The sequence below is a fragment of the Aulostomus chinensis genome, chromosome 6, assembly GCF_037954235.1.
Source record: "Aulostomus chinensis isolate RoL2024-O1b breed Wild chromosome 6, RoL_Achi_v1.0, whole genome shotgun sequence".
NCBI classification, from domain to species: Eukaryota; Metazoa; Chordata; class Actinopteri; order Syngnathiformes; family Aulostomidae; genus Aulostomus; species Aulostomus chinensis.
In genome coordinates, this window is record NC_141325.1 from 30,999,921 (window position 1) to 31,011,817 (window position 11,897).

Below are 11,897 nucleotides of genomic sequence, written 5' to 3' on the forward strand. Positions count from 1 at the left end.
GGAGGAAGGAGAGAGAAAAGGGTAGGAAGAGGAAAATAACGAGGCTGAGAGGGTCCAGGAGCAGCAGGCGAAGTTGGGGTAAAAGAAGGAGGGAGGGCTGGGGGGGTTGAAGAGAAAAGTTTGTAGTGAGTGTGTGGTGATGGTGAGGAAGGAGGAGGGATTATCAGAATCTGAATTAATCTGATGTAACAGCTGCTCCTACCCACAACCCCCTCCTGGCTCGTTACCGTGGTGACCTGGCTTGCCCATTGTCCCCAAGTAATTCTGTGGGTAAGGGGGTTTTGTTCTGAAGGAGGAGGGATGAGGTGGTGTTAGGGGGTGTTAGCAGGAGTGGGGGGGACTCTGTTGTTAAGCAGCAAAAAATACAGAATGACTTAGAAACTGAAAAGTTCTCCCTCAACTTGTTTGTCAGATTCCTTACATCAACACATTTATGCATTTCCACAAAAAGTTGTAGAAGTTGGGGGGGGTGGGGGGGTGATGGACGGACAAAAGCTGCGACCAGGGAGGGAGGGCTCGATTGAGAGAGGTTTGTGGAGGCGTAGGAGAGGGAACTGGGGCAAAGATGGGGTGTGGGGGAGATTTACGAGGGCTTTTATGCCTCCGTACAAAGCTAGACAAATATTTTGTTAGTTTGTTCAGAAGTTGGATGCAGTCTGGAAGTTTCTGGGGGTTCAGACTCGTAAAGGTACCACCGTCGTGGATGATGCTGGGAGTGAAGCGCCGTGTGGTTTCGGGTCGATCTTAAGGTAGAAGTGAAAACAGGTGGACAACCTGCATCACAAACCCTTCAAACTTTTAGAAGTCAAACGTGCCGACTCATCGCTCCTTGCATTTCCGAAGCCGTGGCACTTTATTTCCAGCGCCACAGCTTCGGCCCGCAGCTTCTCTGGGCTCCCTCCTCAATCATAACGTGGAGATGAATTTTGCGGAGAGAGATATCGAGGGATGGACGGTGAAATGTGGGCTCCAGCCATCCATGGAAGTTCCTGATTAGACTGCCTCACTGGACCTTTTGTGTCCCGTCCTGGGGAGGACAAAAGAGTGCAGAGAGGGATGGGCCGGGGATAGCAGGGAAGATGAGAGGTGGAAAAAAGGATAAGAGGGAATATTGTCCAGCACTACGCCATTAAAGCGCTCACAGTTTGAAATATGGAGCAATGATGTGTAATTAGCTGCGTTTGTGGCGTTTTCAAGGCTGTTGTGGTTGCATGGTCCCCGGCGGCGGCGTGTGGTGGAGGGGTGTCGTGTGTGAGACCTTCACCCTCTAGACTCAGGAGCTCCGACTGTTTGGCCTTTGGGATGAAGGTGTAACTGCAGGGTGAAGCGTGTTGCAAGTGACGGGCAAATGTCAGGGTGGAAGTGATCCCAGAGGCATCAGGACAGGTCCGCTTTCACACCGACACTCCGCTCTCACCTTTGACCTTTCCCCAGCACACGGCCCGAGGGGGTCCTCGCTCGCATGTATGAGTATGGCACATTATTGCAGCGGTCCAAGTCCACCAGGGCTGCCAGCACACTCACTCTAGATGCCAAAGGTTTCTGTGGACCTCATGTCAGCAGTGAGAGGAGGAAGAGGACGAGAAGGTGGACTGTGACATGAGAACCTGGGCCTGTGAACACACCAGACACCTGTGTCTCCGCGGTGTGGAGGGGGGCCAGCAGGAGGGAGAGGTCAAAGGGAGAAGAGGAGAAGGAATTATGGCTGAGTGTGCCAACAAACAAAAGCCTCCAGGCCTCTTTGTTCTCTCCCTCCTTTTGTCTCTTCTTTCTCCTCCCTTTCCACTTTGACCCAATCTTTTTTCTTCTCTCTCTCCATGCTCTCTTTCACTAGAACTCCACCTGTCGCTACTCCTCTCACGATCAGCTCTCCTCTCTCATCAAGTCTCCACCTGCCCTCTGGATTCACTTCTTTACTTGTGACTGGCTACTTTTTTCCCTCTGGCTCTGTTTTTCTGGATTTGCTGCCCTCTCTGTCTCTCTGGCACTCTCCCACTATTCATAACCCATATTTGATGCTGGCTCTTTCAGAAGGACTTTTTGTACTGTTGCCATGGGAATGTCAAACTTTGGAGGGGAGAAAGGGGGCAAGATTGTTGGCTGTCTGTGAGAGGCAGTGAACAGGCAGCTCAGCAGCAAACACAACTTCTAACTTTTCATGCCCCCCATTATGTCCCCCAGCATGTTCAGAGTGGGGGCTTGTCCTCGCACCTCTTCATATTTCCTCTTCTTTGCCTCTTTTGTAACCTGTCGCTCGTCTCCAGGCCCCTCCTCCCTCCTCCTCCTCCTCCTCCCCTCCTCTGTCCATCTGTTGCTGAGCGTCCCTGCAGAACTTGAGAAGGGCTGAGGTCAGGCAATATGTCGCATGGCGAGACGAGAGTAAAACTGTGTTGTTTGCCCCCCCCAGGTCGACGATGCCATGCTCATGTTCGACAAGACCACCAACAGACACAGAGGTGAGCCGGACCCGCCTCCTGTCTCTGTCTGTCCACAGCTCTACCTTTCCTCAAGTTACTGCTCTTCCTCCGGTCCTTCCTGGGTATCTATCGATCCCCCCTCCCCCCTGCAGGCCTCCTTCCTGTGGGCTGAGCTGGAGGAGACAAACGGGGCTAGTCTAATTAGCCAGTCCGTTAATCAGGATCAGGATAAAGCCTCCTTAAGCACCTCCTCCCCACCCTGGGACTGATCGATTATGACAGCCTACCAGCTTGGCTCGGGCCTTCTGGCCAGGAAGGGAGGGAAGGAAGGATGGGGGGGGCAAATGTGCTGAGCGGCTATTACAGCGGCGATTATTTGAGACTATTAGCCGTTCTGCTGAACATAAACCCAACATTACTGTAAAAAAAATGTTCCGCTCCTGCTCTCGCCAGGGTTCGGCTTCGTGACCTTTGAGAACGAGGACGTGGTGGAGAAGGTCTGCGAGATCCACTTCCATGAGATCAACAACAAGATGGTGAGATACCATAGATGCATCATGTCTCTGCTGCCTCTCACCTGCAACTAGGTCACCGTGTGTGTTCTGTGCTGAAACAGGTGGAGTGTAAGAAAGCCCAACCTAAGGAGGTGATGTCCCCCACAGGCTCAGCCAGGGGGCGCTCTCGGGTGATGCCCTATGGAATGGACGCCTTCATGCTGGGCATTGGAATGCTGGGTAAGCAAGTATTGATCAGGACAGGAAGGCGGCAGCAGCTGGTTCTCTCACCTGAGCTGCATAACAGCTCCTCCTGCCGCAAAAGTCACATGGTGCCTCACGGGAGGCGGCTGACCATCGAGGGCTGCTAGCAACCGCCGCCATGCAAGCTGGAAGACGGGATGTAGTCCTAGAAGCTTTAAAGAAATGTGTTGTTATCCACAGTGTCTTTTTACTTGTGAGTACCTGCAACTAAACATGGAGGTGGATACATTCCAACCTCAAGTTGGGATTCAAGACTTCAGTGTAGCTCCTTCATCAAACCTGCAGGAGAGCAGCGAGGCTCGGACGCCGCGGAGCCTCACGTGTGACTTCAGGTCTCGGACAGGGGTTCAACTCCCCTCCCCTTTAAAATGTCAAGGAAATGTGAGAAATGCTCTTCAGCTCAAAGTGACCTGTTCATCTGGCTTCTTTCATCCATCCAAGAGTGCAAACATTTCAAAACCTCATGTTTGCAAGTCTGCTGCCTATTCTGTATTTCTGCCTGAAAAAATACTGAAGTGATACATTGTTAACTAAAATCATTGCCAATGAATCTATTTTGATCAGCTTAGGGACTAATTATTTTTTGCAGCTCCATTAAACTCCTGAAACACTAGATCCTGCATTTCTCATGATGCCATGCAACCTGACGCCCACTCAGAGTTTCCAGGCCCAAGCTGAGATCATCCTGATGGCATCCCAGAGACATTTTAGGGTTTATTTTTTCAAACTGGAGACATTTTCACACAAGCAGGGTGAATGTAATCATTTTCAAACATATTCTTAATTGTAGAAACAGGAGATGTGCTCTGCTTGAGCTTCTGAAGCTAAACTGGCCACAGCAATGCTGCCACCTACTGTTCAGTCTGAGAACTGCACTCAACTCATTAGATGGATGACAAGACTGAGGACATAAACGAATATGCTGTTAAACTGGAAACACGCTAACTTTTTTGAATTTGTTTACATCATAGCCATGTTCTGATTGTTGTCCTGAGACGAGCTGTGGTGTCAGCTTGTACACAAAGCAGGACTCCGTGTACATTGTACTGCTGAGAGTGAAACGGGAGCCTTTAGTTGGCTCAGTCCTGTGGAGAAATCCAGGTGTAGAATGTGGCCCACCTGCATGTCATAGACAGGCTGTAGTGGCAGCACATCAACACACCTAAGAGTGACGTCTTCCTGTGAGTGTGACACTGACAGGAACTTTGTCTCCGCAGGTTATCCAAGCTTCCAGACGGCCACCTACACCAGCCGCAGCTACGCCGGCATCACCCCCGGATACACCTACCAGTTCCCTGGTAAACCCTCACACGCCAGACATTTAAACACATGAACTAGCTGAGTACAGAGGCTGAAATATACATCTTTACCCTCTTGATGAGTGGTGATGGTTGGCATCATCTGGAACATTTAGAAACATTTGGAGAGAGAAAAGTGCAACTCCTGTTAAATTTCCATCATCTTAGAAGAGCCCACCAGATTTTTTAGGGTTATACTTTTATTGTCCATCCTCACCAGAGCTGGACAGCGACATACAGACTGTTCCCTAGGGAGCTGAGACCCAGGCTAATTAGCTTAGCGTGCATTTCTGTCAAAAGTCCCCACAATGTTAGAATTAGACACGTAGCCGGAACTACTTTCCTGACTGGGCGCAGTGATTTGACGCAGCACCTCCAAAGCTCCACTGGAACTTGGGTCAACAGAACCAAAGGTTTGTTGAGGACTAGAAGAGCGACTGCTGCTACTGATGATGAGGAGGAGGAGGAGGATTCCTGCTGGACACACCAGCATCCTGGACCTGAGCTAGCTGATGCTAACACTTCCACCCACTACCAGCCATCGGGCTAAGCTAACTATTCTGGACCTGAGCTAGCTGATGCTAACACTTCCAGCCACTACCAGCCATCGGGCTAAGCTAACTAGCCTGGACCTGAGCTAGCTGATGCTAACACTTCCAGCCACTACCAGCCATTGGGCTAAGCTAACTAGCCTGGACCTGAGCTAGCTGATGCTAACACTTCCACCCACTACCAGCCATTGGGCTAAGCTAACTAGCCTGGACCTGAGCTAGCTGATGCTAACACTTCCACCCACTACCAGCCATCGGGCTAAGCTAACTATTCTGGACCTGAGCTAGCTGATGCTAACACTTCCAGCCACTACCAGCCATCGGGCTAAGCTAACTAGCCTGGACCTGAGCTAGCTGATGCTAACACTTCCAGCCACTACCAGCCATTGGGCTAAGCTAACTAGCCTGGACCTGAGCTAGCTGATGCTAACACTTCCACCCACTACCAGCCATTGGGCTAAGCTAACTAGCCTGGACCTGAGCTAGCTGATGCTAACACTTCCACCCACTACCAGCCATTGGGCTAAGCTAACTAGCCTGGATCTCAGCTCCTAGAGGAGGGGCTCCATCTTCTTCTTTTGTCCGTCTCTGGAGACGCTGGATGACGAGTGTCCAGCAATGTCCTTCATGCTGGTATTCCTGCACAGTTTTATACACTTCATGATGATGAGATAGGGTTTCCCTTTGCCAGCAGGAACTTCTGTACATGTTTACCAGGAAGTTGTGAGGCTTGCAAGTGAACAAAAATTGTGTTCAGGTGCTTACTGAGTTGCAGACTAATACGTGTTTGAATGGAGTAAAGGGATGTATCAGGATGAAGGAGGATATTTGTGTACTTGTACTTAATAATTTGCTTGATATGAGTGTGTGTAGCTACACTGCCAGAAATGTTAACATGTTTCCATAGAAACATATCAAACAATGTGAGTGTAAATGGCTGCTTGTAAATATCAGGGAGGGGAGTTGCATTTGCTTACCTTGTGTGTGTGTGTGTGTGTGTGTGTGTGTGTGTGTGTGTGTGTGTGTGTGTGTGTGTGTGTGTGTGAATTTAGATGCCCACCAGCGAAATACACAAAGTACTTGTACATGATGTGAATTGTGATATGTGCCATACGTATGAGGTGCTGTTGAATCTACTGAACTAAATTATGTTCCACCCTGCCAGTGTCCCTGTCTGTCCCAGTATGTGCCTGCACACTTCCTGTCTTCACCTCTGAGATGTGTCCTGCCTCTCTGCGTGTGTGTGTGTGTGTGTGTGTGTGTGTGTGTGTGTGTGTGTGTGTGTGGACAGCGGTGGTGTGTGACTCAACAGCACTCTGATGTTTCTGTTTTAGAGTTCCACTTAGAGAGGACCCCCCTTCTGACTTCACCCCACCCCCCTGAGCTCACAGGTCAGTCAGTCCCTCCTCTGGACTTTACAAGCAGCATGTTGTCCATCTGCTACACGCCACCTTGGGACCATCACATGATCTTTGGTCTGCATGTTTGTGTTCGTCCTCGCTGGTGTAGCTGAAGGCAGGATTGCTGACAGTTATGAGGAGGCTTTTACAGTTGTGTGACCTCACCAGACTCTCTGATTCTCTGTGAATATCGCCAGCCGTCTCATCTGTTCATTCTTCTCTTACATCAGCAGTTTACCCACAAGACTTGAGGGGACTCTTGTATTTGGAGGTCACTGGAGTGAGGTGTAAACTGCTGTCTTTTTACTACCTGTTGGGTGCATGCAGACTCAACCTGGTTGTCCTCTGTTCTGTCTCTGTAGCCATTCCTCTCACTGCATACGGACCAATGGCGGCGGCGGCTGCTGCAGCAGCAGTAGTCCGAGGTAAGAAGCTTGGGAAGTTTCAGTGTTCCCTATTGTGGTCATGTGTATGAAATTTAGGAGGTCTATGGACGATGGCTGGGATTTTATGATGTGTCTTCTGGCTCACAGCAAGAGAGTGAAGGCGACCGAGTTACTTGTGCTTCTACTTCAAGCATGTGTTGTTTATCATGTAGCATGTAGCACCTTGACGCTCTGCAGCTTTGGCATGCTAGAAATATCCCTCTTGAACAGGATTGTCACATTGCACACAGTCGGTCTACCCTCCCTTGAACAGGAGATAGAAATGACAACATGCCTTCATTCATCTAAATGAATCGTCACCGCCCTCTCCTCTCTATCATGCGTCACGGAGGCATTTTATTCATGTACAAGAATGAAAACGTCGCTGCCTGATTCTTCTCCAGTCACAATCAACCAATCTGACACGCTGTTGTTCCCCTGCCTCCAGGTTCTACCCCGTCCCGCTCAGCTGGATTTTTAGGTACCAGCAGCCCGGGGCCAATGGCAGACCTGTATGGAACAGCAGGTCAGGAGTCAGCTGTCAGCAGTTACCTCAGTGCTGCAAGCCCCGCCCCCAGCACTGGATTCAGCCATAGTCTGGGGGTGAGAGACCACCTTGATGATTTCACATATAAATGCTGACAGTCAGATGAGAAGATCAGTCACATGTCTTTCAACCCACAGCTAGCAGCTGTTAGCTTGGCTTAGTTAAGCTAAGCTTAGCAGAAGGACCCCTGTGGTGATCACATGTGCATTGATGTGATATCTGTTATCAAGATTTCAATAGATTGGCAACAGGAAAACATTAAAGCAAAACAATATATTCCATGGTTCTGCAGTCCGTGGCGCTGGCACACGGTGTGAATGTACGTAACATCCTGCCGTTCCACAACTGAGGTGCAGGGTTCTATACTGTATTCGAAGGTTCTATGTTGAGTTTGGGACGGTGGAGGAACCCATCCAGCAGTACCATCATATGCTTGAAAAACTTAAAAGACTTCAAAATTGAACTTTGACCTTGTGCTTTTGCTCCTACAGGGTCCGTTGATCGCCACGGCCTTCACCAACGGCTACCACTGAGAAGGTGAGTCTCTGTCACCTGCAGAGTGACGTCGGCGTCGGTGCTGTGTTTGTGAGTAACCAGGCGCTCCTGTGTGGTTGCAGAGCGGCAGCCTGAGAGCTGGAAGGAGTCGAAGCTGTTTTGGATTTGATGTGGTGCGACTCTGTCAGTCCACCTCTCCAGCTGGGGGCCGCTGAACCCACACCCCAGCCCCCCAGCTTCAGCCTTCAACCAGCCCACCCAACTGACGCCTCACTAAACTCCACCTTTGTCTGAAAACGATGTTTTAAACGCCCTTTTGAAAACGTGTCTCACTTCATGTAATAGCAACACGTGCAGATGCTGTATTTTTAGTGTTCTTTTTTCTGTTGTTGTGTTTGACTTGCTGTTGGCGTGACGCTGCGACGTGTCTCCATCTGTTTCGGCGGTGTCTTATCACGTGACCTCTGAGCCTGATCTCTCTGAGGTCGAGGAGTTAAATCTCCAGGTGAAGCCTGTTTGAAGGTCAGGAGCTGTACTGGAAAACTGTATATTTGTCATTAGTTCATACTGAATTTTAACAAATCATTTGTGATAAATACTATTTCTTGAAAATGTGTCACAAAGTGTATATCTTGGTAGGTTTTTAACAAGACACTAAAAATGGTCAGACGACAAGGGTCCTTAGTCGCAGTTACAGAGTCGGCCTACGCGAGCTGTACAATTTTGTAAAATATTGTAAATATGACTTTTGTTTGGGGGTGCAGCTAATTTTTGTGTCTGGGATGTGGGAGGCTTTGGAGAGATGGTAAGATTGCTTCTTTCATCAATCCACATGCGGTGGAAACTGTTACGTGTCATAGTTTCACATGGGGGTCGAGAACATTTCAGGATGTTGTGCATCAGTGTTAGACCAGCCATGTTTCTCTCCACAGCTGCGACATTTCCACCAGTCTGTTACGTCGTTCACAAGCTGCTTCCAGCTGTGCGTTCAGCAGGAGAGAGGCTGGAACAACTCTTTATTTGGGGGATATGTGGACGTGAAACGCTCCTGGCTCAGGAGAGGAGGAATCCTGCTGTTTTCTTACTGTGTCATACTGTTGTTTTAACTGTGATTGTCAATATGTGATGATTGTGAAGGAAAATGAAGGATGCTGGAACCGTCACCACGCCGACGACTGTTCCATTCTGCTTCATGTTTGCTAACATGGTTCCATTCACGTTGGTTTCCAATGTGCCATGTGCTGGTTTTGGGAGGAAAGTACCTCAATTGCAAATGTGAAATTTTAATTGACTTTTTTAATTTTACTTTAACACCTATAACGATGTGTGGATGGTTAAACCATTTACAAAAGGAAGGGGGTCTCTTAGCTGGGTTACCTGTCGACCCCCCGGTCAATCACTGCGTATCCACTGGAGGTCACAGACTCCAGCAATGTGACGGCTATTTTTAGACCAAAATATTAATATTCAGAGGATGTAGGACAATGAGTGTTTTCCTTCAAACAAGAACAAAGCACTCGTGTTGTGAAGATGCAGGTTCTACATTTTGATACCCTCGCTCACACTGCTGGCGCTTCCACGGGAGCTCACTGTGACGCTCTTTTCACTGAATAATAATCTTGTCAACACTGTAACCTTTCTGAGTTTCTTTTTCCTGTTACGTTTGTTCTTAAAAAACTTTTTAAAATTCCTAATAAATTATTTTAAAACATTCCACTTATGTGTACTTTATACTGACCTTTTTTTTTTACCAAGAACATCTGCGCGACTACAACATAGGGGCACGCTGTTGAACCCTGTTCTGGACCCGTGGGAGTCGACGCTGAATGGATCTGCCAGCTTGCTGTGCAGGGGCAGCAGGAACTACACACTCACCAAAAACATGGCGCACACTCCCTGAACAATAGGAAGCACAAAAGGCCTCAACATGTACAGAACAGAGAACCTGCTGGTCCCTGAGGACCAGGAAGTCTAAAACCAGATCCCGGTTATGTACTGCACAGGAACTGGGATCAGAGGAGCACATTCGACTTCTGATGACATCAGTGCCCGCCTGACAAATTGCTTTAATGCCATGAGAACTCTGGGAGATTCCAGGTTTTGTGACATCACACAACCTTCTCTGCCGACCTCGGTCCTCTGAGGTCCACCAGCGTGCCTCTGGGCCACCCTCACGTCGCTCTGCAGGCTGATTTTTGTTTTTCATCATCATTGCCCCATTGCCTCCCCTCCCCCGCCTCCAGGAGGGTCCCACCACTGGGCTTCAGTCTCTCTGTGGACGCTGCAGCCAGACATGAACATCAAGTCCTTTCTGGACGGGGGCGCACACCTCTTACAGAATGGCACAGCTCAGAAGATGCTGCCTCTGAGGACCCCCCCCCCCCCCCCCCCCATATCACCATGGTCACCTGCCCTGCATGGCCCATTAATAATGCAGATGTCTGGTTACAGCATGAATACTTCATGTCTGCTGGTTACATTCATTCGTGAATGAGAACATCAGAGCACAGCAGGGAGGCGTGAGGGTTGATGCGCCGCGCGTTAGACGACCTCATCATTACTTGGTTGGTCTTTTCCCTACGTTTCCACAGTTTTCATCCAACAAAATGACTGTTGCAACTCCAAGTTCCAGTGGAGATGCCCAGAAACAGCCGGTGTACTCTGCGGTCACAGAGGAGCAACACATTTGCCTCCTCCGAGCTGTCCGGGGCAGCCTTGAGCAGAGTCGCCGTGCCAACAACAGCTGTTGCATCTTTGTAGCTGTGCACAACGAGATGAGGTCGTAAGACCCAACAAATGCCTGTTTCCACCGCTCCTCGGCTTCACCTCAGATGGAGATGAAGCCGAGGCAGGCGTGGGGACAGAGCTAGGCAGGGAAGCATTTCTGTCTAAATATTTAGAGGACAGGAAAACGTCTGTCCAAGTGGCTCGTACACGTGACACTGCTGCGGGGTTCGACCCTCCACCACCTGCAGCGTGAGCAGAACTAGAAGATTCTCTCTGTTCCAGGCCCAAAGGAGCTTCACGGAGGTCAATGATGAAGCCCTCCACCCAGGGCTCGTTCCATCTGTTGCTGGCCTCATCACCGCAGCACAATACACCACATTCATGATGCGTGTCTGAGGACTTGAGCAGGACACAGGCTCCCTGAGCTGGTCCAGTCTGACACCAATCAGCTTTTTGTAATTTTACTCTGGTAGAGACGATTTTGCAAAGGTCACAAAGGGCATCTATGAGCTGTTTTACCAACAACTCTGTCATCACGTTTGAATATTGACAACTCATGGCTCATACTTTGAAATCAAACACTAGTTAACAAGAACAAATACCAACATGTCTTTGCATGACATGATTTACCTGGACGCTGCGCTGGGACTTCTGCCGTGTCTCTGCTGCAGACGCACACTTCACTTTCAACTGTTTTTTTTCTTGGGCTCCATTTACTCCAATTTCTATCAAAGCTGAAGACAAGCGTCCCATTTTCATTCACAGTATATCATTTATTATTTTCCAGTTTACCAAAGAAGCACCGAAACAACAGAGTAGTTAATATTAGTCTTTTATAATGGAACCCTGCTAAACAAAAGTGTTTAGCAAAGGAAAAGATGTCTCTGAGAAGGTGGCGTCTTGATTTTGTGGGTTTGGTGAAATACACAACTTTGTATATTTGTGTTGAGGAAACTATAAGATGAGGCTTGAACAGTCAGGACACTCCAGCCAGACATCGTTAGAACCAGCAAATGATCTTATATCAGCCTGTGGAGGAGGAGAAGAAGTTTCTGTCCTGACAGCACAGAGTTGTCAGTTTTCATTTGCGCCAATTGTATGTGCAGTACCTCAACTTGAACACATGGTGGCAGCAACACTCTAAACAGGAGCATCCAGACGGCTGCTCAGGTTGGTTTTAGTAGGTTAATGGCACTTCGTGGCCTCGTATTATTTACTTTTTTCTACCATAGTTTGACTCCAGCACAATAATGTGAGAATCTCTGTCTGTCTGTCTGTA

General features: G+C 48.8%; 1 protein-coding gene across 2 annotated transcripts in view; it reads left to right on the top strand.

Annotated features, from left to right (window-relative positions):
• msi1b (musashi RNA binding protein 1b) overlaps positions 1-9,600 on the top strand; it is a 21,574-nt gene extending 11,974 nt beyond the window's left edge. The window contains exons 7-15 of one of the 2 annotated variants that reach the window (XM_086207552.1): positions 2,408-2,456; positions 2,871-2,953; positions 3,034-3,151; positions 4,393-4,473; positions 6,359-6,415; positions 6,787-6,849; positions 7,298-7,452; positions 7,888-7,933; positions 8,014-9,600. In XM_086207552.1, coding sequence (XP_086063678.1) covers positions 2,408-2,456; positions 2,871-2,953; positions 3,034-3,151; positions 4,393-4,473; positions 6,359-6,415; positions 6,787-6,849; positions 7,298-7,452; positions 7,888-7,929 — 648 coding nt within the window. In that variant the 3' untranslated portion in view covers positions 7,930-7,933; positions 8,014-9,600. The remainder of the gene's footprint in view (positions 1-2,407; positions 2,457-2,870; positions 2,954-3,033; positions 3,152-4,392; positions 4,474-6,358; positions 6,416-6,786; positions 6,850-7,297; positions 7,453-7,887; positions 7,934-8,013) is intronic. The other variant, XM_086207553.1, reaches the window with a different exon arrangement.
• The last annotated feature ends 2,297 nt before the right edge of the window (positions 9,601-11,897 follow it).